The 27,930-nt window shown below is 39.1% G+C and overlaps 1 protein-coding gene across 2 annotated transcripts; it reads left to right on the top strand.

The window, feature by feature from the left end:
- Nucleotides 1–412: 412 nt before the first annotated feature.
- Nucleotides 413–27,584, top strand: LOC142152484 (lateral signaling target protein 2 homolog). Of its 2 annotated transcripts, XM_075209167.1 has the most exons (13): nucleotides 415–579; nucleotides 10,579–10,719; nucleotides 12,598–12,735; nucleotides 12,823–13,025; nucleotides 16,369–16,458; nucleotides 20,357–20,446; nucleotides 20,977–21,078; nucleotides 22,014–22,439; nucleotides 23,472–23,551; nucleotides 23,628–23,729; nucleotides 25,617–25,694; nucleotides 25,943–26,046; nucleotides 26,144–27,584. In XM_075209167.1, the coding sequence occupies exons 1-13, from the start codon at nucleotides 538–540 to the stop codon at nucleotides 26,297–26,299; spliced, it is 1,752 nt and encodes a 583-aa protein (XP_075065268.1). In that variant the 5' UTR covers nucleotides 415–537; the 3' UTR covers nucleotides 26,300–27,584. The 2 variants fall into 2 exon arrangements, with proteins under 2 accessions (XP_075065269.1, XP_075065268.1); XM_075209168.1 differs by lacking the exons at nucleotides 25,943–26,046; nucleotides 26,144–27,584 and having other exon boundaries at nucleotides 413–579; nucleotides 23,628–23,748.
- Nucleotides 27,585–27,930: the final 346 nt, after the last annotated feature.

Here is a 27,930-nt window from a genome sequence, read left to right as displayed (position 1 = left end):
ACAATGACGAAACATTTACAAAAAGTAAATATAAAAAGGCAATAATAAAAAAGGTAAGCATAAAAAAGTGGTCAGACTTGACGTAGGACTATCGTATGATATCATAGGGCGACATTTATATATGTAGAGTATTTCTAACCATTCATTTTTAATTATTATGGTTTGTACAGTATTTCTGTGTGACAGATCTCTAAATATCTAAGTCGGAATAACAAAAATGAAACTGGAGAATGAATCACAAACACTGGAATGTAAGTCACAGAACGCGTTGTGCGGTGTGTGGGAACAGTGTGATGTAACTTACTGCAGGTAACTCTGCCTAGACAGGCCGGCCACGCCCCGTCCTGGGGACTGCCAATTAAACCCCGCCCGCTGCCTGGGAACAGCGCATCGCACAGGATCGCAGTTCTATAGTTCTCAGGTCGGCGTGACGTATGCACGCCTGTCATTGTTTAAACAGGTGAGGGAGTATAGCAGTGCACAAGGAAGGGAACACCTTCATACACTTAGCAGCGGGCTGGAGCATACAGCGGTACCATGTTCTCTTCTGTGCTGAGAAAGTGGCTAAACAGACCAAAGGTAGGAAGCTCATTGTACACACTGTTACAGCCAAATAGAGCTCCGCTCAGTCAGCAGTTTCTCTGTTCTTTCTGGTTGCTGTATTACATATATATATCTATCTATCTTTGCCATGCTTATGAAACCATCTGGTAATTACTTTTTGGAGTATACTTTTACTTTGACATTAACCATACTACTTTGGAAATGGTAGGGTAAGAGGCCTGTTAATATATAATGTTATGGAGTAGGAAGTGTTAATGTGTTTATAATAGTACTTGATAAACCTGTTCAAGGCATCTTAAGTTGTGTGGAAATGCACCCATCCCTTGTGGACTATGCAGGGAGAAGAATAATAGTGATGGCTCAGCAAGCATGCACCCTGCCAATCTTCCTTTGTTTAGATTAACCACATCACGCAGGTGTGAAATATCTGCACTAAGAATGTCTCATGCCCCCAGTTCTTTCAGTTTGTAGCATGTGTTTAAATGTGAAATGTTTCTATATAGTGTACTCCATTAGTAAAGTGGCTTTAACATGTGTCCTGATTGTATAAAATGTTGGTGCTTTAAATGATGCTTCCCCATGGGCCATAAGAGTATTTCTTTAACTAGAGTTAACCTATGTAGAGTGGTAGGAAAACTCAAAGTTAAAATTGCTAACTATAAAGTATCCTTTATTTTGAATCTGCAATGTTACTACTTGTTTTGGGCAGAGGTGGGAAATCCCATGGCTTGACATTTGGGCTTGTTTTGTGTCCATGTCTGTGGCCACTTCACCCTACTCCATATTAGTTACTGACATTCTGATGCTTGTATCTGAAAGCTGACAAAACACTGATATTGATGGCTTTTATACTTTAAAAGCAAACATAACTCAGCTGTGTGACATTTTTATGTTATTCAAACATGCTTGAAAGAGCATAAGTTAAATCAAATATTTACTTAATACTGTAAATCTAACTATGCTCATGGGTGAATGTACAATCCTAGTCTCCTTTTGTTTGCTATAATCCAATGTTAATATTCTGCTGCTTGGTGAATTCCATTCTCATTTTAATTTTCTTTTACATTTTTACTGAACTCTCTGCCACATGATAAAGCATTTGGAGCAACGCATCTCCTCTACTTGGTTCACCCATGAAGCTGTCTTTGGTTGTGGTTTCCTCTATTGGGAAAACCCACTGATACCTGAGTATTGGCACCAAACCATACTGTTTGAAGGGAGTTAGAGTACTATTCCATAGTACTGGATGACTTGTTGCCATTCCAGAAATACAAAGTTCCAGTAGGTCAGGTGCAACACTCACTTTTTGGGAACACATCCAGTATCAATTTTCAAGTTATAATGCATTTTTACACCCTAACTTCCCAGCATGAAAATACTTATTCATTCTGCATCAGTTAAGTTTTTAAAACTGATCTTAATGTTAGGTAGAGTGATGGAAATTTCAAATTACTGTTCCCTAAAATTGCATCTAAACACCTATACCAGTGATGGCTAACCTGTGACACTCCAGGTGTTGTGAAACTACAAGTCCCAGCATGCTCTGCCAGCTATCAGCTAGTTATCTACTGGCAAATCATGCTGGGGCTTGTAGTTTCACAACACCTGGGGTGTCACAGGTCAGCCATCACTGACCTATACATTAACATAATGGGCAGCACGGTGGCTAAGTGGTTAGCACTTCTGCCTTACAGCACTGGGGTCATGAGTTCCATTCCGGACCATGGCCTTATCTGTTTGGAGTTTGTATGTTCTCCCTGTGTTTGCGTGGGTTTCCTCCGGGTGCTCCGGTTTCCTCCCACACTCCAAAAACATACTGGTAGGTTAATTGGCTGCTATAAAAATTGACCCTAGTCTCTGTCTCTGTGTGTGTGTCTCTGTGTGTGTGTGTGTGTGTCTATGTTAGGGAATTTAGACTGTAAGCTTCAATGGGGCAGGGACTGAAGTGAATGAGTTCTCTGTACAGCGCTGCGGAATCAGTGGCGCTATATAAATAAATGATGATGAACATTACTCCATCCTTGAAGGGGTTTCTCAAGCAGTGCCCCAAGGGGTGTATTTACTAAACTGTGGGTTTGAAAAAGTGGAGATGTTGCCTACAGCAACCAATCAGATTCTAGCTGTCATTTTGTAGAATGTACACAATAAATGAGAACTAGAATCTAGTTGCTATAGGCAACATCTCCACTTTTTTTTTAAATACAATTTAGTAAATATTACCCCCCCCCCCCCCCCCCCCCCAAGACTAATACAAATTGAGACGGATCAAGTCCTTTTTACCTCTATGCCCTAAATGGACATAATTTTATTGCAGCAACCTCTAAACTGTTAACATCACTGTAAACAATGTGGCAGCAGAGGTTGCATGTTATAAAGATCAATAGCTTGATCCCATGCTATTTCTCGGGTGGTTTTCTAAAGTTTTCCATGCATGTTAAGAAGTACTAAAGAATAACCTATAATTCCTATTTAGATACCCTATATAATTTTTTTTTATCTTGGGTTCTACCACTAATCTTGATCGTTTCACTAGCACTTAAATGTTTGTCCTCCCTTCCTTATATCAATTTACTTTCTCTTGTATGCAGAGATACAGTTCCAGCATACTATCAATATGAAAGCTCTTTATTTTATTTTTTTATCACAAAAGTATCAGTAATTTTTTTTTTTTTACATAAATGCAGGGCCAAATGCAGCTGTCTTTGGAGACAGTGTATACACCTGCACTTCAAAACAGTAATGTCTGCGAGGGGTGCATAATTTTGGATTGTCTTATGGGAGAAGCATATCATTGTTTCTTAAGCAATGTGTTCTAATTACTCTTCTGCTCCTAAAAGAGAATTTCTCTTCTAACTCTATCCGCAGGGAGTTGGGATAAAACATTGGAACATTATAAAAAAGCTAGTGGGCATGGGAGCAACTATTGTAAAAGAAGTCATCTTCAGCTTTGTTACAACTTTAAAGTATGCACATTCTTATGTCTACTGACTCTACTGTGTGTAAACCAGATAAATTGGCACAGGAATAAAGATTTCACATACAGAGGGCAGAAGTCCATGTTTTAGCCAAAACGCATTTCTATCTTGTACTTTGACAAACTTTGCACTCTACTGATTAGGGCTATGGCTTCTTTTTCATCCTGGCCTTTATACTTTAGTTTCACATGTCCCCTAACAAGGCAAATGCTCACAAATGCTTATCTGTAATGGAGCCCATTGCTCTGCTCAGAATATTTTCACTTTTCAAGTGTGGTTTTTATTGTGCTTTTGGTTTAAATTTTGTTTTTGTTTTGCCTTTTAAAGGGACACATCAGTGCTGGCTTAAATTGTTTGTGTCATCCTGTAATACTTCACCTGTTGTCCCAGCTTCCACTGTCTGTATCAAATTAATAACTTAAATATTTTGGTCCAAGGAAAAATGTGTATCTGTAGATTGTGACTGAATCACTTATAAATAACTTATTGTATAAACAAGATTTCAGCCCAGTCTCTCTCTACCTATCACACTGGTTATAGACCTGCTGAATTGCCCCACAACAGCGTGTTAACCCACCCCCCCCACCCCCCACACACACACACACATCAGGGTTGCCACCCCTATTGAATATGGGCAATAGGACCCGACATACTGTCCAACCCTGGCACATAAGGCTTCTGGCTACCCACAGGTTAGCAAAACCCACACCAGCAATCAAAGGGTTAACTTGTCATACCTCCAGACTGTTACACAAATGTAAATGCAAGCACAAACTAGGCTTGTTAGTCAAATGTATCCACAAAACGCACACCGGCATTCAAAGGGTTAATTTGGTTGAGCTATGTTCTTCTTAACAGGCTAATTGATTTGTTAAAGTATAAAGGATGCCACTTATTAAATTATAGATTTAATATACAAAGGTACAGGGCATTCAAATATATATATATATATATATATATATATATATATATATATATATATATATATATATATATATATATATATGAAAAAAGCAATAAACAATTGACATAACATGCACAAGCAAAACAGTTTAAAATAAAAGGGATTATATTCACAGTATAGCTTACATGAGTTGTATAATCTGTGCCACTGGAAATTGACTTGGAAGATGGACACCTTATCAACTTGGATTGATTTTCCTAAAAGACTGATAATTTGTTGGAACTGGTCTCGGCTTTTAAAGACACTTCCACACCTGTCCCTACCTCAGGGGTTGTGGTCTGTGACACTTTTTTCAATCAGCCTTTTGCATGTTGCCTGATTTACTACCCAATTCTACTATGTGACCTAACTTTTCTGTGATTCGTCACAGACCCAATTTTATTATTAATAGATCCCTTATAAATTTACTCATCTATTGATACCAAACAGGCCTAGATACACGGAATCAGTTGAGCTTATACTCATTTCCTCAACTTCTCTGTGTGGCAGAATCTTAATTTGACATATGAGCTGCCCTTCATCATGCTATTGAGGAGTATGTGGTTGATCACTACTTTTTATTGATTTTAAGTGGCATATTTTAAAACTGAATTATTCTTGTCTATATAAAATATAGCCAAGTTAGCACATGGTCTTTTTGAGCCAGACACCATGCTGAGCGTTTCCTAAAAGTCTATTCAGGTGTGTAAACTCCATCCTAGGCCAGGATATATCTTGCTGCAGGGGCCTTTGAAGCTGCTACAAGTGACACTACTATCTTCTAACACTGGGATGTGCAGATCCACCGTATACACACACAACAGACTTTCTGGCTTCACATTTTACACTTTAGTAGCTCAACTTATCAATGGATTCATTTGATATACCATATTTATACTACACTTATGATTTAGGTCTTATTCCCCACAATTATGTGATGGGTTAACCCATCACAGTGGCCTAGTGGTTGGCACTTCTGCCTCACAGCGCTGGGGTCATGAGTTCGATTCCCGACCATGGCCTTATCTGTGTGGAGTTTGTATGTTCTCCCTGTGTTTGTGTGGGTTTCCTCCGGGTGCTCCGGTTTCCTCCCACACTCCAAAAACATACTAGTAGATTAATTGGCTGCTATCAAAATTGACCCTAGTGTCTGTCTGTGTGAGTGTGTGTCTATATTAGAGAATTTAAACTGTAAGCTCCAGTGGGGCAGGGACTGATGTGAGTGAGTTCTCCGTACAGCGCTGCGGAATTAGTGGCGCTATATAAATAAGTGATGATGATGATGAACCCTTATAAATAACTTGGTTCTCTATGTTCACAACAATCATCAAAAATGTATAATTTTTATATCTGTTTAAAATCTAACTTTCACAAGCGTATATGTCTATTTTGTGCGGTACATCACACTCAATGCAGAATGAGGAAATTTGAACCAGGAATCATTTTTCTTAGTGTAGTCTACTAAAGTACATGCAATCATTTTTATCCAGGGCAAAAGGGCACATTTATCAACAGGTGCATTGATAAAGAAGACTGATCGCCCCATATATGCTAAGGATTACTGCTAGCAATAGTGCATGGAGAAGTCTATTGAACTCCTTAATACTTTGTCTTAAATATATTTACTGTTATTACTTGTAGCCAGGGCTGCCAAGAAGAATTCAGGGCCCGGGTACAACAAATTCATGGGGCCCCCCCTCATAGTCAAGTAAGCCCCAAAAAATTTTTGCGGCACAAAAAAATGTAGGGGCGTGGCTAGCCAAACGACGGTGCAAAATTTTTGGGAGGTGTGGTCATGCATTTGAGGGCGTGGGAAACGTGCCATTGGGGCGTGGCTAACATCAAAACCACTAGGCTCTCAATTCGCCGCAGCGTCACATATGTTCAAGCACTCCTGACTTTCAGGACATCTACCACCACAGGGTAGTATACAAACAATGCAGTGTGTACACAAACAGTTCAGTCTTGGCCTACACCTTACATTGGGCACAACATTCACCAAAAATTGGTATTGTCCCTACTAGAATCACAACATTTCACACACTGTGCTGCTCTCTCCTACCTGTTCTTCTCACTTTCTCCACCTGTGGCTGCTGCTTTCTTTAGTTGTGGCTTGTCCGGATCCAGAAATGTTGAAGGACCTATTTTGAAAAAAATAAATGGCTACATTTAGAAAATTACAGCCAGCCCCGGCGTTAAATCAATAGCACCCACGATTAATAATTACGCCTTCCTCCAGCCCCAACATTAAAATAATACTATTCACATTTAATAAATAAACCTATTTCCCTTCCTGCAAACAGCCCCAGCAATACCTATTTCCTGCAACCATCACTGCCATTAATAAATTCATAGTCACCTTTAATAAATAGACCTCATTCTCCCTAAACTCACCCCAAGATTCAATAGCCCCCAAACCACCCCATCTTAAATTAATAGTCCCCACTATTAAATTGCCTCACCATCACCCTACAGACAAAATAGCGCCCATTAATTAGCCGCCACCTACCTCACACACTACATTGCAACAAGCCCCCTGTGCCATCACACACACAATACTGTGCCCCTTCTTCACAACTACACTGTACCCCCTTATGCTCACACTGCGCCCTCCATGCTGCTTTTCCCCCTTCTTTTTTACTTTGTTCCTCTCTCCCACTTTTTTTCCTCCTCTGTTCTTCTCTCCCCTTTCTTTATAGTACTGTCCCTCTCTGTTTTCCTCCCCTTGCCTCTCCGTTTCTTTACTTACCTTTTGTCAACTTCTTTCTTTTCTGCTCTTTTGTCTCCTCTTCTGTCTTCTTTCTTCATGCTGGCTGCGGCGCTCCTCACTGCACTGACTGACAGGCGTGACTTGATGACGTCACGCCCGGCAGTCAGTGTGAATGGAGGAGAGGAGGGACACGGCGCCGCGCGATCACGTGAGTATTGGGGGGTTTTTTTGGTGGTTTTTGTCTTCCAGCTCCCAAGAAACCCAAGACCCCCCCGCGGAAAAAAAAAATAAAAAAAATAAAAATGTCGCAAAAGAGAAAAAAAAAAAAAAAATTAAATTAGCAGCGAGGGCACGCTCCCCCCCCCCCCCCCCCTCTCGGCGGCCCTGCTTGTAGCATTGCAATACCGGTTCTGTAATCACAGCTATGGAGACTGATCTGGCAAAGTGGTAACTTGAGGCTTACTGCTCCAGGCCAGTATCACTTTGCTGCCCTGGTGAATGGTTGTTTTTTGTTATCACTTAAATGTATGAAATCAGAAAACACTGTAAGATGTTACACATGTTTAATTATTTATTTGTTTTGTTACAACGGATCAGACATAGTAAGAATATATAAAATATGAGAGCACAAAGTAATACTGTTCATAATATTAAGTACCTAAAACATAGATATCTGTAGATAGATATACCTAAAATGACACATAATAAGTAATAAGGACACCACCATGCAATCTACCGTTTCAAAGAGAGAACAAGGGTGAGCAGGCTGTATCCACAGCTAGAAGGGGCTTATGCTATTGGTTGATGGGAGCTTACAGGTGGAATCGGCCCAGACAGAACCAATAGCTGTGCTGGTCTAGAATGTCCATGGTGGTTCTGTAGTTGCAACAACGTGCAGCAAGTGACATACTGTAATTAAGCTTTCAATGGGGGGGAATAAAACTTGCGTACACAGGATCATATGGCATATTCACTGTGACGTGCATCTGAAAATATGAACACCTAGCCCTAAAGCTGTGAAACATGATACTGATTTCTGCAACGTCCTGTTCCTGCTGTTCCTGCTGGCCAAGAGACTGATTCATGAATTTTGTTTTGCGTTCGTGTGTTTTAAACCCTGGTTTGCTTGTTTAATTGATTTTTACCTTCATATCCTGTCTTGAAAAGTAATCCTGTGATCAATGTTATACAAAGGAACCATCAAGTTAATAGGTCACTTGCAACTTCATTGATTTGAAATCTGTGTACACGCAGTCTACTATATAATCTGTATAGCTTATTCCTAAACTATACTGATCACTATCAGCTAATTGTCAATAATGTAACACACTATTTTGCTGCATTGAAAAGTTATGTTACTGAAACCATTGAGAAACTACAGTATTAATAGCCGCACATGAAACATGTAGGAATATTTATTTAGACAGCAAAACATTTGACTTCTTGGTACTCGTTAAGTGACACCTACACCCAGCCCTGGGAAGCAAGTTCCTACATCACATTCCAACCCCAGTGCTTCAGCATCCCTGAGCCATCAAGCTTGTTCGGTGCTGTATCGCTTGGTGCACGGTGTTGTAACTACATGACCAAAGCCATGCACAAGTTTCCACCCAACCCCATGTTGTAAGCTTTTTCCGACTTCAAAGAAAAATAGCTTACTCATCTGGTTTTCCCTTGGGGAAGGGGGTGATGGATGGGATTTGAAAAAGCAGTTTGCGCGTGGTGGGTTATGGTGGTGCCCTTATGATTAACTAAAAACTTTGCCCCCCGCCCTTCCACCAAGTCTTTAGTATTTAAAGAAAAGTTGCATATAGTTAAAATGACAACACTCACTTAAGCATGTGTGATGTGTGGGTGTGAATGTTTTAATTAAAACCACACCATTTGCTCTGTCTACAAATGATTAAACTAGAATTATATCTCGTATAACTATTAACTACCCTGATATGATTCCGAAGCTGACACTTTGAGGAAGTCTTCAGTCACACCGTGACTTATTTTGAAAAATAACCAACTTAATCATGGTTATTGTTAAACAATTACCTGCCTTAAATGTAGCATTGTAACAACCAAGCCTGACACTTGAAACATTTTTAATACCGTTCTGTTTTTGTGTTCTTAAATAAAGTTTAATAAAACTAGAAAGTCCATAGTTCTTTAAACTGTGTGTGTGTACCCACATACGCGTAAGAGGCCATTGGTAACTGTTGCAGTAGGTTAGCAGGGAGGAAGCAGGTAACACTGGCAGAGCATGAAATAAGCGATGATACTTTATTCTAAGTGATGGACGCAGAGCTGGATAATAGCTTCTGAAAATGACATAAAGAAAAGTGGTGTTGTACAGCGTAGGAAAACATCTGAAAATTGCATGCAGAACAGGAATCGGGCAGTAAGCAAACTAGGATAAGAAAAGTAAAATTTTATATACATGTAACAATGTTAAAACAAAACCATGAGGCATAAATTAAGCTGTAACATAACTATTGTATACTTGCCTACTTCACAGAATTTCCTGGAGTTTCCTGGAAGAGTATGCATCCTCCTGGGTCTTGGTGGAGGCAGAGCTTAATGGCACGTTTTGTGTCATCAAGCCCCGCCCCTTGCTACACAGTGCTGTGAATTTCAGTATTTCATAGCAGGGGGCGCGGCCAGGGTGATGCACTTGTCCCCTGACCTACCCTCTGGGAGATCCCAGAGGTGATGCTTTCAAAGTCACAAGTATGCTTTACTATTAACCTCCTTTAATGTAAATCTTTCCATATTACTGCGTGAGCCTTCACTTATTGTTTTTCAAGGGAATAGAAAATTTAGATATAGATATCTAACTATCCCCATGAAAAACATTACATTTTTTTTTAATGACCTACATGCATGTATTTTAAACCTCAAAGCCTTTCCTTATGTTTTAATTGTCTTCAAACCCAGTCTCCCTAGGCCAGAGGGAGGCAACCTGCAGCTCTCCAGGTGTTGTGAAACTACAAGTCCCAGCGTGCTTTGCCAGTAGATAACCAGCAGATAGGTGGCAAGGCATGCTGGAATTTGTAGTTTCACAACACCTGGAGAGCTGCAGGTTGCCTCCCTCTGGCCTAGGCAAAACTTTCTTGCAGATGTAACTTATAAGGATAAAGAGTGTGTTATTGAGTCCCCCCTTGGATTTATCTAGTCCATTAAACCTTCCTGCTGTAAACACAGTGGGCTGTTATGGTGGACAGCTGTTCACCATAACGTGGATGTGTTACATTGACTGGCAGACTGTGACCACTTAGTATATTTCTTCTAGTTTACTTTGCCTTTAAATTTAACATAATGTCCACCTTGTGAGTTCTAGTTTTATGTTGCAATATGAATTCTGAGATTAAACCACAACCCCCCCCTTTTCTTCACAGAAGTCTGATCCACGTTTGCTTGCAAAGTTCTTTTACATTGATGAGGAGGTGAGCGCAGTTGTGCATGAGTTACAATGCCTGGATGTGCAGAAGGATCCACAAAATTATTTGGTGCTGCTCAGCCAGTTGCACAACAGCCAGGTAATAAAGCTCTTGTATATGATATGTAAACTAGATGATGCAAAGTCTTACACATCCATATATCTGGAGAGGATGATTGCTCACTGCACCTAGCAGCAGATCGTGTTGCTATTAAATAAACAGCCGGCTACTCTGTTCGGGCAGGAGAAATGTGTGCACTAAAAGTCATGTGATGCTTCTTAGAAATGATTTGCACAGCTTGTCCCTCTCAAGTTGAGGCACATTTGAAAATCAGGCAAACTTAGTATGAAAGGATGGACAGCCTATGCCACCCTGTCTGTTGCTGCTGGGAACTGACTGGATTTACTTTGCCACCGTTCCCTTTTGTTATCCCAAATGCGCTCGCTTGCTGCAGTAGGAGGTGCTTACAAATGCTGCCACTACTGGACTCCTTACTGGCATCCAGTACCGGGTTTCTTCTGGGTAACTGACTCTGCGAGTGTCCCCTGTTACTGGGCTGGTACTCCTGACCTCTTTCTATACATCAGGGTTGCTGTGGATGGATTCCCCCTGGCCTATCACACTGACCAGGGCTGCAGGATAGCAGAGCGTTGGTACTGGAAAAGCTGGGTCCAACGTCAGAAAGAGCCGGAGAACGGATTAGATTTAGGGTCTAATCTGCAGGTCACTGAAAACATCTTCAATATTGCTGTATTCCTAACAGGTCTTTGAAGCAAGTGATTATTTGCTGTCTCACTGGTTGGCGGTACCAGTGATCAGGTCAGATTAAACAAGAGGAACAACTTTTCAATACAAGCCAGTGCCTTTTATACAGTTTGGACACAGGCTATTTTTAGAATCCGTAAGCTATGTGTTCACACAAACATGGATTTACATGCATTGCAAAGCCAATATTTAAAGTCAATATTTACTCTTATCTATGAAATTCTAGAGATGCTGTGATGTCCTACATCACATGCTGTTTACAGTGTTCAGAAAGGTTTGAACACTCTGACAAAAGGCCACACAGTAACGACCCCCTGCTGGGCCTTCGGCCAGAGCAGGTATTTGACACTTCATCACAAAACTTTGAAAGCAGGAATTGCTAACTGACTTCCTCCCCATATGCCTAATTGGAGGTTTCCACTAGCAACCTTACAAACCCCAAACGATGACACTTCCATACTAAACGCATCCCAATACACAAAAGACCTCCATCCACAAAGGCTCATTGTATCTGATATATACATCAGAAATAAGGCATTTCTTTTAGAAAGGTTAAAACAGAAAAACTAATTTTCTACCCTGGTCTCAGAAATAACAATTTCCTATCTCAAAATATACACAATATCAAAAATAAGTGCATGTGCAATTATATAACTAAGTGCCCTGCACTATTTCCTTTAAATAAATTTATACCATCAGTTATTTATCAGTGATCCAGTCACACTCTGATTATATGCTAAATCAACTACCAATCGCTGAAGAGAGCTCCAGCAGTGTAATTTACAATTACAGGCAGTCTCCAGCTCTATGATAGAGCTATATTGTGAGCTATGTATGAATTTAGTCTGCCAGCACAGAGGTCTCAAGGGCATGTTTCAGTTAGCAGTGGGGGTCTGGTGCCCCTATTTAGTATAAATAGCAGGATGTTTTAAGAGAGTAGGAGTTGATCGTATATCAATATGGCAGTATGTGACATGTAAATGAAAAGTGACAGCTCCTGCAATGGAGATTCAGGGCTTCACCATTTACATGGGATCATTCTAAATCCATATTTACTGACTCAGAAGTGACCGCGCCTGCCGATAAGGTTTCTCCCAGCATTGCACAAAACCTATGTCAAGGCAGATGTGTGACTACTTAACTTGAGGGCACATTATTCCCAAAACTTCTGAGTCAACTTATCTTCTGTTATTTATTTTTTTTTGTCTGCAGGACCGCATGCTGACTATACTGGAGCAGATTCTGGAACAATGTGTACCTACTAAAAGGAGGCAGAGAGACTATCGCCTCAAATTCCCTGATGATATTGTGAATGATACTATGACCACTCACCTCTTGTTTGCTGCAGAGGTATGGCTGTGTAGAACAAATGACAAAACCTAAGCACCCTAAACCTTTTTATTTCTTAGATTTTAAATATTCTGCATGATTGTCAAGCTTATGTTAGGTGGCACATATGTTGAAGTGGAGGAGGCAGATGGTATTTTACTGCGACCCTTGGCACAAAAGCTACTGCGTGGCCTGGAAAATTTGCGGAGAGTGCTTAGAGATCAAAGCCTTGAGGATCCCGGCATATATCCAGAAACTGTCCACGTGGCACTGTTGGAGTATGACAACCTGTGTGCAGAGTTTGAGCTAAGGTGTGTATCTGATAATGCTGCTGTCCTCTTGTTTTATATTGTTTTGTCCTTTGCTTTATGTATATGGAATACTGAACAAAAAAGTTGTCTATCTCCACAAGAGGTTTACTTCAGTACCACACTTCATCTCGAAGAGCAACCGTCTCTCCTTCATTCATCTGTCATAAAAAGGGAATGGAGGAGAAACAAAAATGTGCCCAGTTGTTGTTTCTAATTCTAACAAGCGCACATCCACAACATCTCTGCATTCAGATTTTATGTTTTTAATGTGTTTATTTGATCTGGTGTATGATCAGAAAGTGGGATTGGCCTTCCAGAATGCCAGAATTGACTTACTGTGTAGGTACTGTATAAATAATCATCTCCAAATTAGTATGTAATGCTGAACTCATGACAAGTCTGGAAATTAAGTTTTTCTTTTTATTTAGAACATTTTTTATAAATGAATATTCCACTAATGTCTATAAATGAATAATCCAGTATTGCCTAAAAAATCTAAAACTTTTGTTAACTCCACTTACATCTGTTTCCTATAAATACGCTAGTGGGGGATCACTGTGGCTTAGTGGTTAGCACTTCAGCCTCACACCACTGCGGTCATAAGTCAAATCCTGACCATTGCTTTATCTTTGTGGGGTTTGTATGCTCTCCAGGTGCTCTGGTTTTCCCCCACACTCCAAAAATAAACCAGTAGGTTAATTGGCTGCTATCAAGTTGACCCTAGTCTGTCTGTTAGGTAATTTAGACTATTGGGGCAGGGACTGATGTGAGTTCTCTGTACAGCGCTGCGGAATTAGTGGCGCTATATAAATAAATGATATGCTTTTGTTTCTGGCCCATTAGGGCTTAACCCAAACCAAGCCAGGAGGGGAAGACAGTGTAGAGAGAGACTGCAGTCATCGGGGAGATTGGTTAGTCTGCTGCTGGTTACCTGGCAGTCGGGGGAGGGAATTATGGAATGGCCTTGGCAGATATTAAGCTGTGTTTATATCCTCTGCTGATGATTGTGGATTTGTGTTTTCTGTGTAGACCAGTACAGTGGGTTTCAGTGAATTTGCTGCTTCCAATAACTACTGTAAAACTACTCAAATTATAGAAATACTTTTCATGTTAAAGGGAACCTTTTTGTATGTAAACTGAGGTAGCTTTTTGGAACATGAACTTTAATTAAACTTGGTATTTGTAGTAACACAGTCCACTCCCTTGCCATTTTGTACAAAAAAATAGTAGATGGCCCTATTGAATAAAGGTTTGTGTATATACAAAAATGGATGTTTCTTATAAAGCAAAACAAGTGGCCTCTTTTACAGGGGGAAGGGGGATAGCTGGAGCCCATATCATACTGACAGTAGTCCCCCATCAAAAACAAACACTGTATAGCTCAAATTGTAGAGTAGAAATTCAAACTCTTCTTAATTTTTAAAGGCCAATTTAACCCAAAACTAGAACTGTAATAAAGCACCCCACCACGAAAACGCCAAAATTATAATCTCAAAAATATTTAAAGTTTTAGTGCCTCAATGCCACAAATTATTCCACCTAAATGATTTATACTCCTTGTAGTTATGGAAGATGTTTCACAAAGAAAAAATTAAGCAATAATCAAACGACCTGACATCTGTAAGTGTAGATGAGCCTACTGTACGCGTGGCTTTTAGTAGGATATTTGTCTTTTCTGGGTTGCCGAGGTATGGACCTTCTCAATAAGCAGGTCTCCTTATTGAGAACTCTGTTTTGCTGTTTATAAGGAATTTATGGTCGTCCTCTTGGTTTTGTTCTGGTTTTTGTTTTTTACGTAACTAAGCGAGAAAGCATTCCAAACAAGTTAGATGATAGGAAAAAAAAGTACAAACACGAGGAAGTGTACAAGACCATTGCAAAGGGTTTCAACATTCCTCAGAGCTCTCTGCAGTTCACTGTACAGAAGTAGAAGTAGTATGAAACTACAGTCACTGTTTAAATAAGGCATCACTCCTAGACCTAGTTTCCAGACGAGTGAGGCTTTTAGCCTCAATGTAGTTTCTCTGGTAACTGTGTCATTGAATGCGCTACTGAAGTCCATGGCTTTAATGAAAGATTACATACATTGTTCAACAATGTACAAGCCATTCCACAGAAAGCCCTTCATGGGAGGGCAATAAGGAACGAGCTCTGGTTAAAAAAAACCTAATCCTCTTTAGAAGATACTGCAGAGATGTGGTTAGAAAGTTCTGTGATGAGACTAAAGAGGAACTTTTTGGCCTGTATACTAAGAGGCGTTTATGGCACAGATCAAATACTGTACACCTCCTCCTGAAGTGTCGCGGGTGCATCTTGTCATGGGGAAGCTTTTCAACAGTAAAGACTTGTTACGATCTATACATAGGATGTTTCTTTAAAGCGGACAGTGATCTAAAGCACACTGCAAGAGCAACACTGGGTGGCTTTAAGCCACTCAACTATTTTCTTTTTTTTTGGGGGGGGGGGGAGGAATTTGTGGCAATACCGCCCCCCAACTTGTCCATTACCTTTTTCCAACAAACTTAACCCTGCTTAAACAATTCTTCAAGGAGGAATGGACAAAGTGCTCAATTTAGAAACTTACTGATGAAGACTGCTGACTATAAAAGATTCCAAAGGTGTGTCAATCAAGTAGTGGACCTATGGGATAGGCATAATCTCATGTACAGTGAAAATGATTGCATGACTCTAAAATGGAGCTCCAATCCTGGAACTTCATTTTTTTTGTATTAAAGTTAAGTGGGCTGAATACTCTTACTTAAGCATATATGTCTTGCTCCTGCTTTAGTACCCAAGAGTAATGTGAGGTACAGATGTCCCACATATGTAGGACTTTCATTTTCATGTATAACATCCACTCCAATCCCCCCACCCTTTTTATTTTAATTTTTTCCCTTGAACTCAGTTATTTTTTCTATAATTTAAGCTGCTGATGAACAGGTTCTTGTAACTTTGGGACCTAAAATAAACTATGGAGCGGCCTTTGTCTAAAGGTAGAGAAGGGCGATTTGACTTTTTTTTTTTTTTTTAACTTATTTTCTGCCCCCCAAACCTGTAACCTGCACTGGGAGCTGTCAAGAACAGATATTACACTGCTCCAGGCACAGTTGTACAGGGCTCAGTGTGCAGCCAAGTGCGATCCACAAATGACAAATTTAAATGCTATTTGGGATTATTTATTTGTTAGCCTTCGTTGCCTACCTCCCCCAGAGCAGGCTAGCAGCATGGCATTATTTGATAGTCTATTCAAAGTTAATTATTCTGTGCCTGAGATGTTTTTCTGTCTTGTACATCTCTCACCGTTTATTGAAATGCTGAATAATTGTATACAAATTTGCGGTAGGTATATGTCACTGGTTGCCAGTGTGAAGACTCCAGAAGAAATTTATGAGCAACAAGAAGTTGCAGTACTCTTCTGTGAGACTGTTTCCAGGTGAGTGCCTACTTAAAAAAATCAAACAAAACCTTTTTTCCTCAAGTGAGATCTAGCATTAACAGTTGCATTTTCATGACCACTTATCTCCGTGAACTTGCATTTGCATATGGTCCTTTAAAAATCTCATTGGGGCATATTCAGTTACCTTTGCCGTCCGCGATTACACGTGGCTGCAAGGGTCCCGATGCCACAACATCACAGATTTCCGTGCACACCCCATAAGGTTGCGAAGGGAGATCTGCTATGTTGCAGTACCGTGGTGTCAATTTAAATGCGCAGCCATGTGTAATCGCAGATGGGAAGGCTAATTGAATATGCCCAGTTAAGTCTTCATTAACTTTAAATATTAATACTTATATTAAGTGTGTACTTTTCTCATTCATTGCATGTGTTGGAAGGACAGTGATATTAATTTCATTGTAAAAGTGATAAAGACTTGGAAGTAATTCTACAGTTATTGACCAGTCCAATTTCCATCTATTTATTGTCAGTCAGTCTGTGTGTATTGGGTGATTTCAGAATTCTGTGTATAATTTCACACAATGTGCACCCCCAAAAATATACCCTATAAATTATTCTGCTTGCTTTGTTTAGTTGTCAAAGCTCTATGTACACTTTTATTATTCCATGCATTTGTGAGCATCTGTCCTCTAAACTGTAGAGTGGTGATTCAAAGGCAATAGCCCATAGTGTTTTGTGAAAAGTAAAGTGTATCCCTTGATTGTTTTTGTAAAATTCTATATATGGCGGGTTGATGTTCCACACCCCTTTGCCTAAATTCTTCTAATCCAATATGTTTGGTAAAAGGGAGCCCAATGACACTGCAACTTCCTCCAAGTTGAGTTATGTTACTTGGTCGGATGACTTGACAATAGAGGTAAAGCTTGCAAAACTGGTTAAAATGCTTCCAAAGAACTCTGCCCATAATGATTACTGTTGAGGATAAACAAAAAGAAAGCTTGATGCTGCCATCGTGATCCAATCTACATATGTTCCTGACCTGCTTTATCCACCTAAATGGAACTGTTTTGAAAGATGTAGATTATCTTAAGGCATTTATTAAGATTAAAATGGCACTTTAAATTATGTTTAGATGGGCCCACTGTTGCATCACGCACACACCAAACCGATTTATTAACTTGTAGTGTAATTCTATTAAGCTGTTTATTTAAAGGGTTAAACTCATGTCATAGAGGGAACACTCTTTGCTTATATTGTGCTAGAGTAAAAAGTAAATATTTAATGTGCCCAATATGGTAAAGTAAATGGCTACATACCCAGTCAGTCTGGCATCCATTTAGATATCATTTTTAAAATGAGCTTATTGATGAAGGTGTGGTCAAATGAAAACATTCCAGGTTAATGTAGACCCATCTGAGCTCACTTTTATACTGTTGTAATTATGGCATAAATAGGAGTTAAGAAATCACTGTGGGGGTGCCACAGATTCCAGAGTACCAGTCAATCCTTTTACAGATATGATAAACCAGATTATTATAACTGATACATGAATACAATTGAGTATAACACATACATGGATAGTTCTGAACTAGCAATTACAGCTGGCATAGATACTGGTATGAATTCCAGGCATGTAACTTTGAGAAGATTTGACATAAGACAGACCTTTGGGTCATACCAGGTGAAAAGACAGGACATAGGGTAGAAAGGACCCTGTCTGGTGATTTAGAAAATTTCCAAAAATTACTCTTGCTGAGATTTCCCAATTCATTTTAATAGATAATGCATTACTATGGGGACATAAATGAATGGAAAAATGCTCAGTGCAGTAAATTGATGTTTTTGTGAGGGTTTTTTTTTTCTTCATGTTGCATTTCTCTGGTTTTGAAAATAAGAATATTTAAGCTATAGGTGATGCAGATTTATCATTTTCAGGAAGAACAATCTATTTATTGAATTTCTAATATAAACTGTTCATTCCTATTCTGTATCTTGAATTACTCTCCTTTTTGCCTGATGTTTTTTTTTTTTGTTTTTTTTTTGTGTATATCCTATGCAAACGTAGATGCTTATTCACGAAATGTGTGAACTCCCACAAACTCCATCTGCAGCTCTGACCCAGAAATGCATGAATCTAAATCTTTAATGATGAATGAGAGGACAACAGTCAGAATTGTCTATTACATGTGCCCACCTTTTTGTGTGGATTGTGGCTTACTTTTTACAAAAATTGCCCAGAAATTATTTACCCCACCCCACACTGAAAGTATAGGCTGACTACTGGCTTCCAACATCTGAGGACATGTAAAACACTGTTGCTGGCGGGAAAAAAAAAATGAACGCACGTTCCCTATTGCTAAATAGGTAACTCGCCTTCTCTGCCTCTAAAATTATACTTTTTTTTTTTTTTTTTATTTTGTTAAATCTTGTCTTACAAAACTTTTCTTTTTCTGTGTGATTGCATAACTAGCCATATTACTGTGTCTAGCGGCTAGACTCTAGCCCACACTTGGCAAACAAACCCCCAGAACTTGCAACTCCCAATGATTCTAAAGTGCATCTGATTGGAGAGCAGATCTATTAAAAAATCCAAAAATAAATGGCTTTTTTTTTTTTTTTTTTTTTTTTTTTGGGCTTTCTACTTTTTATTAGGAAAATCTTCACGTGTATGCAAACCTTGCTATAATTGTATAACTGTCATGTTTTTAATTGCATTGTTTTACATGAGAATTGTTGGCTCTTACTGGGGATTGTTTTGGTATATCTTCAGGCAATATAATAAACCCATAAACCTTAGAAACCTTGCAATTGAATGACAAAAGCTATAGTTGTCAATTTACATACACTATTCTAAGCTTCAAGTACCGGGGTACATGATCCTGCCTAAATATAAAAGGATGGATATATAGTGAGGGATCTGGCAAAAAGCCACAGGTGAACATGTACAGGTGGTTTGTTTTAGCTGCTTAAAAAGCTGTATCCCAACAATTACATTTATTCATTTGATGCATTATAATTCTATATTCTAAAAAATATATTTATGGAGACATAAGCTCCTTGACTACATTTTTTTTTTCTTAGGGAAGAAATTTAGGATTAGTAAAACTGCATGAAGGCTGAAAAGGCAGGTCTGGCTGCCATGATATTAATGTATAACAATATCCACTTGGTATCATGTGTAATGAGTTGGGCCACATGAGAGCATTGTTTCTGCATAAGGATCTAGATATTTGATGATTGGACTTTTTTTTTTTTTTTTTTTTTTGAACCACTATACAGTAATATTTCCTCAGTGGCACTCTGGAAAACGTCTAGTAAAACCACCACTGGAACATTCTCTAGTGTAAATTAGGCATGACTTGAGTTTCCTCTAAATGAGGCTCCTGGACCTGGTGCAAAAAAGGTGTTGGGAATTGCAGATGTGATTGTCTCAAATCTGTGGTCTTGTTCATCTGGAAAGGCTGTCCTTAATTATGATGCATCAAGAATGTACCTTTTTTTTTTTTTTTTTTTTTTTCTGCCAAAACAAACACCAGTGAACAAAGGATTATATCAGGTTGTCAATTTGTACCCCCGTCCCATAATGTCCTCTACTACTTATACAGATACCATGTCTTTTTGGCATCTAATTGATTTTTGAATTTACCATCAACCTCTCATGTGGTGGGAATGTCCACAGCTTAAAAGCTTTAGTAGTGGATACATATTATTATTATTATTTAAAGAATCTGGTTTACATATAGCTTCATTTTTGTGGGGGTTTAAAATACAATTCCTTAATTTATAAGGCTATTTAGATCATTAGAGACACAAAGTAGATCTCCATGTGCTGCTAATGCATATACTATCTCTATGTGTAGGCGATAAGGGTGGTAGGGCTACTGTAACTTATAACGTTTTAAGAGATTACATTTCTGTTTGATTTTTGTAACAGAGCTTTGCAACGAGGCTACCTTACACAAGAAATGATTGATGACTATGAGCCAGAGCTGATGATTTCCATCCCACGCTTGGCAATTATAAGGTGGGTGCATACTGTAGCTTGTAATCTAAAGCTTATCTAGCTCCAGGATGTTGGCAACACTTGCAAGTCTCTTCCAACTTTAGTTGGTGCCTGCCCTCCTGTTTAGTTGTAGAACTTGGTATATGAGTGACTTTGGATGACTGTGTACTGGATTGAAACATTTAGTATCTTCTAGCCTCACTCCAGATAATTATTTGATTAATATGATAAAACATTCAAAATGAATATTGTATGTTTTATATAATGCCAGTCATATTATGCAGCACTGTACAGAAGAGATGTAATCATTCACGTAAGGTCCTGGATGACTGGAGCTTACATTCAAAATTCCCTAACACACACACACACACTTCATTTTGTCCAATTAACCTACCAGTATGTGTTTTGAGTGTGGGAAGAAACCGCTGAGAACGTAAAAACTCCTGTATCCCACTCATGACAGCATTGTTGTGACACTGCTCTGCGAACCACTGTGCCGCCATGCTACTTGTGTTGCCTTGTAAGTGACCTATAATGATGTTCTCTTACAGTGGGCTGCTCATTTTTCCTGATGGACCATTAAACTTGGAGAAAAGACCAGAAGAGATGTGTGAACTTTTCAGTCCGTTTCATGGCTTGCTGAAAAAAATAAGGTGATTGAAAATGGACAAATTTTAATGATCGATTAATTGTTGTCTTTGCAATTCAGCAGTTTATCCTGTGTGTGTTAGGTGGTTACTGCCCTGTTTATTATTGTCCAAATAACACATGGTGGGTTTTGGATTGGTTTGTGGCTCACTACTTCGATACAGGAGACAGAAGTGCAACAGATATTACATCTTCAACCTGCTGTCTAAGCATAATGAGATGTTAATTACCAGCATTTATCGATGACTAATGCTAAGGAAAGAAGTGCCGGTCAAATAAACTTTCAAAAGTATCTCCTCTAATCCACAGTCATTACTTGCTCCTGGTTACAGGGCTTTTTTTCAGGATGTATCTACTCTGTGGAATTCCCTCCCATATACAACAAGACTTACCCCAAGCCTTCTAACACTCCTGGAAAACTCCCATATCTAGGCAAGTCTGTCATATGCTCCATAGACTATTCTACCTGGTTCCCAACCCTCTACACCATTGTTTCACAAATCCAGTCCTCGGGGAGCACATACAGTGCATCTTTTCCATATCTCCTTGCACAGGTGTATTCATCGCTGATTATAAAAGATCCACAGGCAATACTAATTGGGTTACATGTGATCTGGAAAACATGCACTATTCGTGCTCACTGAGAACTGGATTTGGGAAACACTGTTCTACACAGCACCTGCAAAACGTGCACTTATTCTTCTATACTCCAACAACCCTCCAAACTAGCATTGTTGTGTAAGTAGATCACATAGCTCCTCTAAGCACTTTTTTTTCCCATTGCAACCTGACTGGATCAATATACAATATGTAGATTGTGAGTAGGGCATGCTTATTTCTGTCTGTTAATGCCTTCTTCCAATCATAAAGTGCTGTAGAATATACTGACACAATATAAATGCTGATGATGATCTGTTTTTTTGTTGTTTTTTTTTTCCAGGGAACTCCTCTGCGTACTGACCAAAAATGAGCTATTTTCCCTTGAGAGAGCCCTGTGCTCGGCTTCCTCTGAAGACTCTTCTGTACACCTGTCATCGTGTCTGCCTGCCTCTACTGATACCAATTCCTTACCCTATGATGGACAAACACTACATCTTGAGCCCTCAGAAACTTGTGCTCAGAGCTCCCAAAACACAACTGCTGCAAACTCTCCACAAGAATGTACTAATGCATCTAACACTGCAGTATGTGGTGCAGACTTCAATTTGTATCCATGTGTCCAGGGCACATCAAGTAGCCAGGGTGGAAATGTATCAACTGGCTCTGAAGATGAAGAACACTACCTAAACCAGGCTGTGAAATCAAAGAAGGGCACAGGCAGGCCAAGAGAAATACTCCACAATATGCATGTCAGATGCGCTATTAGGTAAATGGGCATGTAGCAAACTTTTTCCAATAGAAGTGGGTATGTTTGTGGTGGCAATCTAAATGGGCCCAGAATAGTGCCCTCACTCAGTTTCCTCCTATTGAGTTTTGTGGAGAGGCAGTGATGTGGTGGGCAGCTGGGCCAATGTCCAGTTTGGCTTCGTACTCATGGGCTACAATGGATGAGATCTTAACACTCAGCCCCTTGGCTCCTGTCAATAGCCCCTATAATTATCCGATAGTTTTGGTAGTATATGTCTCTTTTCTGGGGTTGTGGTTGTTTGATATCGGCTGTGATACAACATTGTGTTGGGCCAGCATTTCTACTGCTATGTGCATTGCTTGATGTGACAGTCATCTACTCAAGTAATTTAATGCTTCTTCATAATATGTATCCCTCCCTCCATCCCCATGTTGAACTTTGGCCTTGTCTAACTCATGTATATCTTGGGCCTCTTCTGTTTTGGCTTCATTGGTGGTTGGTTGTTTTTGCGCTATTTTAATTGAATTTCTGTGACCAGGCAAACAAATTTTAAAATAAAAAGGTAATTGTACTGCTGAAATAAGTGTTAGACACTATTACAAATTTAGCTAATTTTTAAAAAGGGCTGACCATGTTAGCCATTGATAAAAGAGGGAAAAAGTGTAATTACTTTGCATTTATGCATTTATGCATTTATTGGCAAATTCATTAGACTTTGAAGCTTCCAGAACTGTTTGAACTTTAGTAGTGCATATAATGTAAATATGCATATTTAAAAACAAATTTAGTAACCAGTTTGACCAGTCAAGCAGTCCTTGGATATAATTTTAACCTTCCTTGTATTAGTACTTTTTGTGGGGTTTGAACTACCTTTTAGAGTAAACTTAATGTGGGAGTCAACTCTACTTCCATAATGTAACCTTCTTTTGCATCTGTGTATGTATATCTATCTTATTTAGAGAGCGCCTCTTTAATATTCAAATTCACTTTTAGACTAAGTAATTACTCTAAAATGAACGCTGGTGTGTTCATTCTGTTCACTTCATTTAGGAGTTCAAAGTTACAAGATGTGCGATCCCGGTACCGGAGTGACAGCGATATGCTGCACCGTCTCTTTGTATGCATCGCTGGTGAGTCCTGCTCTAATATTGCCTGAGACCTGCTTGCAGCCATGGCCCCAGGCTGACTAATGTTTATGCTTTGCAGGTGTTGCTGACCAACTGCAGACTAACTTTGCAAGTGACTTGCGTGTCATTCTGAAAACTGTATTTGATGTTGTGAGCTCCAGGCAACCGGAGGATACAGAAAGTAAGCTACTATCATTCCCGTAAGATGGTTTCTGCTTTTATCCAACAACTTTCTGAAATCCTTCTGCCTTCTATTCCAATCCCACAGCAACGATCTCCAAAAACTAATTCTCATTTCTCTCCTTTGGCATTACACACAATACTAGGCAGAGATTTCCCCTTTTCCACCCTTTAAGAATGATTTCCTACTGACTATAACAAAACCTCTTTAATGTTTTTAAAGAAATCCAAACGTATAAGGACCCTATTGGGCCATACCGTCCAACATTTGAGCATGCGCCCTTAGGACTGGTCCATGCTACGGTTGGGGCATAGCCACGTCGCAGTGGGACATGTCAACATCTCTGTGGCCTATGTAGAGTTTTCAAAGTGGTAAGCTGCCCTGTTATCTCTTCCCCCTTCCCTTCCAAGCACCTTCATTGCCATATGCATGTCACCCGTTCACTGCTGCTCTGCCTTGTAAAGCAGCAGTGAAAAGCAATATTTACCAACTTTCCCATCGATTGGGAAAAAGTTGTCCTGATCTGGATGGTGGGACAGTCCAGATTTGAGGAACAGTTGGGATGTATGCTGGGTTATAAGATGACCACTGACAAATGAGAAGTATTTGATATCCCTGGTATCCAAAGCCCAATTGAAAAACTATTTCAATTTCAAGCAGTAAAAAAAGACACAAAATTAAATACCTGTGGAGTATTTTTAAACAGTCAATATAGCTTATTATATAAAGTGAACTACCCATCTGAGAGAAGTAATAAAATCTGACCTGAATAAATGAAACGAATTGTTTCATCTTATGACTGAATCAAAAATAAGAGAGTCATCTTTATTGTGTTGACTCCCAAAGACTAACTATAAAATGTTCCAAAAATATTTTGAGGTCTCTGCAGTTACTCCCATCTTTTAGTTTATATGGGCCAAAAAGCGACATAGTATTAGACTGTAAATTGCTGCCAGAAGACTATTTAAACAAACCTTCAACGTTCCAACCTTAATAAATATTATGCTGTCTCTCTCAAATTTACCATTATTTCCTTCTCCCCCAAGGTATAAAATATTCTGAAACAAATTTGTTAACCTCATTACATGTTACTCAAGTATAAGTTCTGACAATCCAAACCATATTCTTTTCCCTATGCCCACGTGGGCAGGACCAGACTACTAAATTAATGTCTGGTTTGTTAAACTTCAATAATTGCCAAGTCACAACAACTGAAAATACACTGCAGTCCTGATCATTACTTCTGTGGTTAGCCAGATTTGGCGTACCCTAAATAATTTCTTCGGTAGGGTATGGGAGCCTTCGAGCGTTATTTGAATTAACTCAGCCTTTTTCAGAAACTACTACTCTTTCAGTTTTTGATATGCCCTCATATCACTCACACCGCAGTCTTTTCTAGCGTAGCTGTGGATGCTTTTTTCTTTCCCCATCTTATCTTGCTACCCCTTCCTTTACTTCCACCCTGTTATATATTTTAACACTGGTTTGAGCCATCAATTCACTTTCCACTTTAATGTGCATTATTTTTATATAGTACAGGCTCTCTAAACCGCTTTATATAGTTTGAATTAGTTTTGTGATCATTAACCTTTTACTTTTTATTATATTTACTGCTATGTATGCTGTACCATTTTATGCATTGTCTCAGGCCTGATAAAAATGTTTTACAAATAAAGATTAACTATTTGCTTGAAATACAGCTTGGAGTTTACTGGTTCTTTAAAGTTCATGGCAAATTATGTTTTAAGGCAAATACATAATCACTGAATTTTGGAGACCATATATCTTTCTTTGAATTCTGTAGTAATATTTTCAAAAATTAAAGCTTCTCAGAGTAACAGCACAACATTGAGCCATGTTTCCTTTTTTTTTTTTTTTTTTTCTTAGGAAGACCTGAAAATTCTTTCAGTTTACCCGATTGTTTACTTTGCCAGAACCAGGAACAGCAGATCAGTGGAGCTGATGGTATGTCACAAAGGGTTTTAATAGGGATCTTATAAAGTCCAGAGCATATCTGGCATTCCACTCTTTCCTGTCATCTTGCTAAGTAGAATAAATCTGGTGCACTGCTGTACAAACTTTCCAAGCAATATCATTTTAGGGCCTACGCTTGATACCATACTTGCCACCACCAGAACTAGGTCTGTGCTAACTGATGTAGACTAAATATCATCCATGGTTACAGTGTTGCTTTTCTCTTTCCTTTTTTTTAGGGACTCCAGAATGGGTACCAGACAGTGCTAGTACTCTGTGCATGAGCTGCTGTGCACCTTTTACACTTTTACGAAGGAGGCATCACTGTCGTAGCTGTGGAAAGGTAGTTGTTTGTTTTTTAAGGTAGTTTTTTAATATTTTTGTTTCCATTATGATTGAAAATAATCCTGTTTGTCCCCATTACTTCCCACCCCATGCAGATTTTCTGTTCCCGCTGTTCCAGCTATACAACTTCTCTACCTCATGTTGATAATTCCCAGTCTGTTCGAGTATGCTCTCATTGTTATCATGTGCACTGCAGTCCTCAAGACCAGGCTAAAGAGAAGACAGCCTGCCACCTGGCTGAACACCTCTAAGAGGAACTGCAAGAAAGTGGTTTTAAGAGACATTTCATTCTTGCCACCGCCACCCTATCAATGTGCTAATCTGCTGGCTCTATATGTTCAACTTTTGGACTTTTTGGTGCAGCTCACTCATGTATTGCTTAAACATATTGAGTGCTTTGTCACAAATTGGACATACAACAGCCTCTCTCTGAAAGATACATTTATTACATGATGGTGTTCTAGGTAGGCTGCTAACTTTTAAAATGGTTATTTAAAGCGTTCCAGCCCCACATCTTGGCAGATTTGCTTTTGAGTATTTCAATGGGACAAGAACCCTTTTAATTCAATTGTATGGCTGGTTCCTCCATAGTTAATATGCTAATCATGTTCTTAAATCCATGGTTCCCTTTACTTTAAATAGACCACATGTGTTGCTATGTAGCAACAATTTTAGACTTTTAGAATTTTAATTCTCTTGACTAGCAGAGAGGGTTTATAGTCTATTTATTTTTCAGCAGTAGACACATGGCACTTCTGTGCTGCAATGTGTTCTTCTCCATTATTATCAGTATTTCTATTCCCAATTAAATGTGTCCACCACAGATCTGGTGGGATGGACCATGCAATCAAATATATGCAGGTATTTAAGGTTAATAAACTATTATATGGAGTATTACCTGTGATTCACCAATCGCCTGATCTGCCAGGTGCCAAGCATCCAATAGCCCATACACGATACATCTGTATTGAATAACTGTGCGACTAACTGGCAAGGACACTGCTGGCTTGAAGAAGATAAATGGGAGCCTACAGGAGGCACCATTTATCTTATTCAAACACTATAAAACAGCAGGTGGTTAATGATTATGATCAGGTGAATTGAAGACAACTAGTAGGTAATACTCCAGATTATAAGTTAACCTTATAAACCTTCTAAATGTGAAATGTAATATTTCTTTGGCTTTCAAAACAAGTGTTTTGTTTTCCTAGATGGCAACCGCCCACAACTTTGAACATGTTTTAAAAAATGAAACTGGGAATGGGGTGGATACTTCTCATAGGTGAAACCCCCTTTTAATGGAGTATTTCAAGGATTTGTTTATTTCAGACTTTACTTTATTAGACTACTTGCAACATAAATGTATTTTTATACAGTTGTTCTCAAACACCACAAACACCAATGAGTTTGCCCCTTTTTTCTTAGAATTGTTATCTCAGGGCTACCTTAGATGAGAGCTATCAAAGGGTGTGCAGGGCGCACCATTTTACTTTTGTTATGACTTTTTAAGCACAATAAAATATTTTATTTGATTGCTTTTGAATGTCAAAAAGGAGTGATTTGTGAAAGGGCAACAGTCCATATAATTTGAAAAAATGTCTGATTCTGAACGAACTAATGTAGTAGTTTTTTTTTGCCTCATGATCATCGATCCTGCTATTCAGTTTGTGTATCCATATTTAATCAGACAAACTGGTTGTACCACCAGATAGCGTGGGGAAGGGGGGGGGGGGGGCATTTGGTGTGATCACCAGAGTTATGAGCATACATCTCTTTCCAGGTATTGCTGTCTATTTCAGGCCACACATGCAGCTTTATCGAGCCACCTGTCAATATAGCTGCATGTTTCCAAGTTTTAAACATTTATTTGAGCTTTACTCAG

This window comes from Mixophyes fleayi, chromosome 4 (assembly GCF_038048845.1).
Source record: "Mixophyes fleayi isolate aMixFle1 chromosome 4, aMixFle1.hap1, whole genome shotgun sequence".
Classification (NCBI taxonomy): domain Eukaryota; kingdom Metazoa; phylum Chordata; class Amphibia; order Anura; family Limnodynastidae; genus Mixophyes; species Mixophyes fleayi.
The sequence above is the reverse complement of the archived record's forward strand: the minus strand, read 5'-3'. Positions and strand labels throughout refer to the sequence as shown.

Coding starts and splice junctions, on each gene's coding strand:
- LOC142152484 (XM_075209167.1), top strand. CDS start 538: ATGTTCTCTTCTGTGCTGAGAAAGTGGCTAAACAGACCAAAG. Junction 580..10,578: donor AGTGGCTAAACAGACCAAAG/GTAGGAAGCTCA, acceptor TTTTCTTCACAG/AAGTCTGATCCACGTTTGCT. Junction 23,730..25,616: donor GCAACCGGAGGATACAGAAA/GTAAGCTACTAT, acceptor TTTTTTTCTTAG/GAAGACCTGAAAATTCTTTC.